At 48.3% G+C, this 7,757-nt stretch overlaps 1 protein-coding gene across 1 annotated transcript in view; it reads left to right on the plus strand.

Annotated features, from left to right (window-relative positions):
- The first annotated feature begins 470 nt into the window (after window positions 1–470).
- The window catches only part of NOTCH3 (notch receptor 3), a 96,640-nt gene continuing 89,353 nt past the window's right edge, over window positions 471–7,757 (plus strand). Inside the window, exon 1 of the mRNA XM_069766840.1 lies at window positions 471–618. Coding sequence (XP_069622941.1) covers window positions 540–618 — 79 coding nt within the window. The 5' untranslated portion in view covers window positions 471–539. The remainder of the gene's footprint in view (window positions 619–7,757) is intronic.

A 7,757-nucleotide genomic window follows, 5' to 3' on the forward strand; every position in this document is an offset into this window, starting at 1 on the left:
TAACCCTCACTGTGCAGAGTTGCAGAGACTACACTCCTGCACTGGCTGTAATAACGCCTCTGCTGGCATGAGCCATGGCGGGAGAGGCTGATGCCGGAGCACAGGACTGCGCGCAGCTGATAACTGCGGACAACAGCGTCCAGACTGCTCCACCACAGCGCAGACAGACCGGCCACCCCACGTGGTGCTGTGCTGGAATCTCAGCTCCCTCCTCCCCCGTTGCTAAGAGACGCTATCCCCTCCCCGTTCTCGACCGCATTCCGAAGAAGCATCAACGCTTTTATTGGACAATCGAATCTGGCAGTGATTTGAAAGCTCCGCCCCTCTAAGTGCAAGTCACTGAGAAAGAGGCGTGGACTGAACGGTGTCCTCCACCAGGCGATTGGGTAAAGGTCTTCCCTCGGCGCTCTCTGATTGGTCGAGGGCGTGGTTCTATCTCCGCTCGGCTGATTCTAGCACTCCCACACTTTAGTGTGGCTCAGTCACCGGACGAGAGAAGATCTCCGGATTAGGAGGGCTCCCCGGGGGAGGATTGCAGTATGGGGCGCCCGGGGATGTACGGATTCTTGTGGCTCTCTGCGGTGCTGCTGAGCCGAGGCGGAGGTGTCTATGGCGGAGGTGTGTATTAACCTGTTGTGTGGAGGGCCACGTAGTCGGCAGCATCATGTGGCGGTATGCCCGGCTGCTCCCCATGTTGTTGTCACATGTGATCACATTGCTAGTACGTCTCTGCTGCGCCGCTCTGCTACTTTTTTGTGTTTGTATCTCTTTAAAATTTTAGGCAACATAAAATAATAGTAATAATTATTATTATTATTAATAAATTGCGCTGAGAAGTTGCCCTGTCCGTGCTGGCTCTGCACAATGGGCGCACATCATTGCTCTGCGGATGCGTCATCGAGGGTCCCCCACAGATGACAGGGCGCAGAGGCTCCGCAGGACCCCCGGCAGGAAGTCATTAAGGGCTGTATATCCCAAGTGTCAGGGGGCGATGCCTGCGTCCCGTCACTGCCCCCATTACCATCCCTGCGATTACCCCGCTAGCAGGTGCCGAATAGTCGGAAGGGACCCGTGGTACTACAACTCCCAGCATTTAACTGTCAGGGCATGCTTGGAGTTATAGTTCCGCAACGGCAGGTTGGATCATTGTGGCCCTTCCTGATGTGTGTGTGTGTATATATATAATCTCCAAACTGATCCAGGGTAATCACCTCCAGCACCAAAGGGTTAAGAGACTATATGGAAAATAAATAATTAAAAAAAAATATATATATTTTTATTATTTATTTTCCATATAGTCTAGCTTAACCCTTTGGTGCTGGAGGTGATTACTCTGGATCAGTTTGGAGGCCGCTCGTTCCCTATGTTGCGGATCAGCGCTGTATTTTATATACTTTTATTTATTCTGCGTTTCTGTTGTTACTTTTGGACTTGTATAATGTGGGTTCCGGAGCAGATTTTGGACTTTGGCACCTAAGAGAAGTCGTGGTGCCCATAGACCGGTTACAGGAGGCGACTGTCGTCGTGGATGCGTCTGTGGTCATAATGATGGATTCCGAGGTCGGGGAATGACCCCGTGGCCATAGGTTTATGTGTCCGTGGCCACGTCTGACCCTTATGGACTAGTGTAGAGGAATTCTGGGCATATTTGAGCCCAATCTCCGTTGTTTGCAGCCGGTTGACATTTTGTATGGAGTTTACTTCTTGGCCCATCAGATAACCGCCTGCTCGGCTCTGCTGTGTCTCCGCTCCTTCTCTAGGACTTGTTGTGAATCCCTGATGGGACAGTTTTTCGGATAATCCGCTAATAAGTGCTGATACATCGGGGTGAGGAGTGGGACGGTGGGTAATAATTCCATATTTTTTTATATTTTGGCCTTTACTCTGGGCTCGGATGCAGCTGGATGTGTGTGATCCTTTGTGCTCGGTACATGAGGCAGCTCCTCACTTGGTAGTAACTTTTTTTTTTTTTTTCCCCTCTTCAATCCCATTTTCCGAATTTTCCCACCCATCCCCCCCTTCTAGTCCTCTCTCCCTCCTCTCTATGGCCCTCAGGGCAGAGGGAAGGGGAGGAGGGCAGAGCCAGTCAGGGAGAGAAGGGACTTTTCTTGTGTGATAACAATTGGGAGAAGGGGGAGGGGGCAGACGCTTCCCAAACTGCCCCCACAGATCTGTCTGCTGCCCCCTGCCGCTCTCCTCTGCGCCCCCATCTCTCACCTATTTGTTCTCTCTCAGCTGCTCCATACTTGTCTGCCCGCCTGTCTCTCTCCTCAGTCTCTGCCTCCTCTCTGACCCCATTTTTCTTTGCAGAGTTTCTGCTCTCAGGTTCCCCCTCCGTTGGCATTTTTGTCACCGTACCCCCACTTTCCCCGCTACCCAGCTGCCATCCTCTGCCGTCCTTGTGTCTTGTGCCAACTTTGTCGCAGTTTTCCCTCTCTAGACGACGACCCTCATAGATTTTGTACTCCAGGTTCCTGATGTTTTTAGCTAAATATTCAAAGAAGTTTCCACCGTTGTGGGACAATGATCATTTGGTTTCGGTTGGTGGCTCTGAGACCCCTTTGTCAGCCTGATCGGATCACCCCTCCTTCATCTACGTCCACATTTATTGTTACCGGACCCTGAAGGTGTCATCTCTCCCCAACCCCCCCATTCCACCAGGTTACTCTCTGCTGCTAACCTTAGCTATTTTGCCTCCACTGCCTTTGTGCCCTATGACCTTTTAAAGTTGCCCGCTCCCCCTGGCACACTCTTATCTTCACTACCCCTCTTCTACCAGCCCTGTCTGCATCTATCAGTATGTGCCCCCCATGGCTCCCCCTCTTGTCTCGCCCTTGCTTGCCTCCTCTTGTCTCCTCTCACACTTTGCCTTTCTCTCCTCCTCTGTGTCTCGTCTTCGGAGCTCCTCATTATTCTGAACCCTCTTGGTCTCTTCTCACTTTCTCTGACCCCCTCAGCCTGCCCTCCATCATTCTAATCTTGTCCTGCCCACTTGGCTTTATTCTTATTCTTCTTCTCCATCTCTGCCCCCTATTTCTTATTTATTTCTCCATCTCTGCCTCCCTCCTTTTCTTCTTCTCCATCTCTGCCTCCCCCCTTTTCTTCTTCTTCTTGTTCTCCATCTCTGCCTCCCCCCTTTTCTTCTTCTTCTTGTTCTCCATCTCTGCCTCCCCCCTTTTCTTCTTCTTCTTCTTCTCCATCTCTGCCTCCCCCCTTTTCTTCTTCTTCTTCTTCTCCATCTCTGCCTCCCCCCTTTTCTTCTTCTTCTTGTTCTCCATCTCTGCCTCCCCCCTTTTCTTCTTCTTCTTCTTCTTGTTCTCCATCTCTGCCTCCCCCCTTTTCTTCTTCTTCTTCTTGTTCTCCATCTCTGCCTCCCCCCTTTTCTTCTTCTTCTTCTTGTTCTCCATCTCTGCCTCCCCCCTTTTCTTCTTCTTCTTCTTGTTCTCCATCTCTGCCTCCCCCCTTTTCTTCTTCTTCTTCTTGTTCTCCATCTCTGCCTCCCCCCTTTTCTTCTTCTTCTTCTTCTTCTTCTCCATCTCTGCCCCTTTTTCTCATGTGTATGCCTATTTTGTGGAACCCACCAACTCTGCTTCATCTGTCTTAGTGTCACTTTTTTGGCCAACTTTGTTTTATGGACCCATTGTGTGATATATATATTATTGGCTGTCTATTATGATCACTCGTTAAGACCCAGTCTAGAGACTTGAGTAAGACTGGCCGGTGTCTACGTCTTCCTCATATCGACCTGATTCCTCGTCTTTGATCATAGATTAGGACCTGGTAATCAATAGTAAAATATATACTTTTTTTTTCTCCTTTTTAAATTCAAGTATTTTTTCTTATCTTTTTTGGCCTCCATCTTTAATTCCATCCTCTTTGTGCTCTCGGCTTGATGGGTGCCACCATGTCTCCGGTGGCCCTTGGTTTTGGTAGTCATGCCCTTGTCTTTCCATTGGGCTGGATTCCACACGTTATCCAAAAATGATACTTTTTGCTCATTTCCTTTCTGACTTAACTCTAACCATTCATTTACTTTTACGTCTAAAGTGAGGGAGATGGAACAATTAGAGCATTGATTGGGATGATGATTTTTGGCTTTGGTCTGGTCCTATTGCTCCGTGGCATTTCCTGCCGCTGTTTGTGCAGCCATTAGTGAGTTTCATAATAAGCTTATTAGGGCGCTGATAAATCATGGAGCAGATACTTCTTGTGCCTCTGGCTGCTGCTTTTCTTTTCCCAGAGTTTCTTATCTGGTATTTGTCTGTTTACTTAAATGACCACATACATTAACCTTATCACTCATGGTTTGCATAGGCAGACAAGGCTGAAATGGTCATTTGTAATCCTGGAAATAAAAGCAGGTTAGAACTCAGTCCCTGGTCCTCTGCTCTGTAGGAAGTCTTTCCTGGGTTCCGGTGCGCCCCCCCCTGCTCTTGCGGGTTCTGGTGCGCCCCCCCCTGCTCTTGCGGGTTCCGGTGCGCCCCCCCCCTGCTGTTGCGGGTTCCGGTGCGCCCCCCCCCCCTGCTCTTGCGGGTTCCGGTGCGCCCCCCCATGCTCTTGCGGGTTCCGGTGCGCCCCCCCCATGCTCTTGCGGGTTCCGGTGTGCGCCCCCCCCCATGCTCTTGCCGGTTCTGGTGCCCCCCCCATGCTCTTGCGGGTTCTGGTGCCCCCCCCCCCCCCATGCTCCTGCTGATTCCAGTGCGCTCCCCCCCCCCCCCATGCTCCTGTGGGTTCCGGTGCCCCCCCCCCCCCCCCCATGCTCCTGCTGGTTCCGGTGCGCTCCCCCTCCCCCCATGCTCCTGTGGGTTCCGGTGCCCCCCCTCCCCCCATGCTCCTGTGGGTTCCGGTGCCCCCCCTCCCCCCATGCTCCTGCTGGTTCCGGTGCGCTCCCCCCCCCCCCCCCCCATGCTCCTGTGGGTTCCGGTGCCGGCCCCCCCCCCCATGCTCCTGTGGGTTCCGGTGCCCCCCCCCCCATGCTCCTGCTGGTTCTGGTGCGCCCCCCCATGCTCCTGCGGGTTCGCAGGTCCGGTGCCATGCTTGACTACCCTGATTGTGAATTGTATGAAATTGGCGAAAAGTTCTTAACATCTGTTTTGTTTTTTTTTTGTTTTTTGTTGTTTTTTTTTTTAACTCATGTATGATGTGGTGCTAAAAACATTTTTTTTTTCTTATTGGGTTTCATTCCAAACTTTGCCCTATTTGGCTTTTCACCACATGTCCTAAATCTGCTCCGAAAAACCCAGATAATGACTTGTTTACACATTGTGTGTTTTGCTATGCCTGAAAAAAAAACAAACATTTTACACTGCCAGCAAAGTACCGTAAATGAGATTTTTTCTTTTTTAGAAGTTTGTAGCACATCAATTATTTTAATGGTTTTTCTCCCATGTGAATGAACGGGGTGAAAAAAAAAATGCACCCAAAAGACCACCTGTATTTTACGCAGCAGTTTGCTTGCCAACACTCTAGCATTTCCAGCAGATTTTTCTGCTGCAAAAACCAAACGTGCACATACAAGTTACTTTCCTGTCAGAGTGAGCTCACTAATGGAATCTCCGTTAACTCATTCTGCAGCCACTAATGATCAGTGCAACACGGGCAAATTGGGCAAAAATTTTAATGAAACCCTTTTCCAAAAATGATTTTTAGCCCTGATTACAAGCCCTTTTAAGGTAGCCGTATAGATTGGATAGAAGTTGAACCTTTGGTGAATGATCATCATGCTGAAGAAGCAACCCATGTTTTAGTTGATATTGGCCATCACCGTTGTACAATCTGACCGTACGTGTTCCATTGCATCGGGCGAATAACGGCCAATAAGTGGCAATAAGTGAATCTCGTTATGTCGGTACAAAAGACCTTTGACTGAGCGATCAATCGCTCCTGGCTAGCTTCTTCCAGACCATGATCTCGGCTAAAACAATAGTTCGTTGTCAGTCTTTCACCTGATAAGTATATTATGGTCGCAATTGTCCATTTTCTGGTCTTTGTATGGAGAAAGCCGATCTCGACCCACAGCAGAAAACTCCAATCAGCAAGGAAGGTCTTATTTCCTTTGCCTTGTACTGAGATTTGTTCTTATGTTCTTAGTTTTCGTAGAAGTGTGCTGGAGATCCTTAACGCCAAACTAGTCCTCCCAAGTCCAAAAATTGTGGCAATATTTATACTATGAAAACTTATCTACTAAAAAGTTTTGGACGAGAAATGTTGGGTCTTATCGAACAGTGGATACCCGACATTTGTTTTCGTGAAGATAAGATAGTTGTCCTGTATTTGGTGGTGTGGACAAACAATATGGACCTGTAGGTTCCCCTCCCCACCATGTAGAGCCTTGTCATGTGTGTAAAGGCCCCCATACACTTTGAGTGGCCAATCGTTCAGCTGATGGCTATGGCTGTTTGACCAGCATCTGTCTTGCCCAACGCTCCCATATACAGGAGGGCTCGCTTGCTCTGCCAAGTGCTTCTGGGTTCTGTATGGGAACCACTGTCGGACATCTCTCTGGTGGCGGCTTATTTCTTAAAAGAACAAAAGGATCCAACGTCCTGGATTCTTATCTTGCTCGATTGTCAACTATCAGCGGAGAGTCAGGAGCCCCATTAGACTGTTTGCCAAACACGTTGATATTGACTGGTTCGACTAACGTAAGGAGAACTTTAGAAGGGTTGTCCCAAGAACTTAGTACATTTTAATGGATGTTGGAATGCAAATAAATAAGTTCTACAATTGGATGTTTGAAAAAAAAACAAAACAAAAACTGTGTGATGACTGTGTCCAGCCACGCAGAGATGCTCCAGTTTGAGGACACAAGATTTTACAGACAGGATGGCATGGAATCGCAGTTGATTTTGTTTCTGTGAGGTAAAACGCGTTTTTAAACAGGAAAATGTATTACCTCACAGAAAAAATCTTTTTGTGATCCCATGCTGTACTGTCTGTATACTCGTTGGCTATGTGCACACGTTGCGGATTTGCCTGCGGATCCGCAGCAGATTGGCCGCTGCGGATTCACAGCTGTTTTCCATGCGGTTTACAGTACCATGTAAACCTATGGGAAAACCAAATCCGCTGTGCCCATGGTGCGGAAAATACAGCGCGGAAACGCTGCGTTGTATTTTCCTCAGCATGTCAATTCTTTGTGCGGATTCCGCAGCGTTTTACACCTGCTTCTCAATAGGAATCCGCAGGTGTAAAACCACACAAAAAACGCAGGAATTTATGTGCTTTCTACCTGTGGATTTTTCAAAAACGGTGCGGAAAAATCCGCACACGAATCCGCAACGTGGACACATAGCTTTAGCGTCCTCCACTGGGTAGGAGCTGTGTTATGTGCAGCCCATGAACTGGAGCAGCTATGCATGGTTGGACACAGCCATTACACAGTACACGTTTATAAGGTTATCTCACCACAGTAACATGTTGTTGTGTGTTTTTTTTTTGTTTTTTTTAACATATCCAGGTGTAGAAATGATTTTTATTTAAAGAGCTATTGATTAAATTGTACTTTGTTCATGGGACAATTGCTTTAAGGCTTAAGTATCTCATGACCCATGTTGGCCTTAGCCTTATTTTAGTGCAAACAAACTGATCATAGACTAGAAATGTGCGTAAATGTTGGAAAAACGTTGACTTTGGGTGGCCCAGCTAGCCATCTAGTTTGTATGGGAAATCACCAGCTTTTGCCCCGAAAACAGACGTCACTCTCTGAGCATGTTCATGTTTATGGAGAGTTGGTAGGAGAGTTTTCGTCCAACGTC

The sequence above is a fragment of the Ranitomeya imitator genome, chromosome 4 (genome assembly GCF_032444005.1).
Source record: "Ranitomeya imitator isolate aRanImi1 chromosome 4, aRanImi1.pri, whole genome shotgun sequence".
Taxonomy (NCBI): Eukaryota; Metazoa; Chordata; class Amphibia; order Anura; family Dendrobatidae; genus Ranitomeya; species Ranitomeya imitator.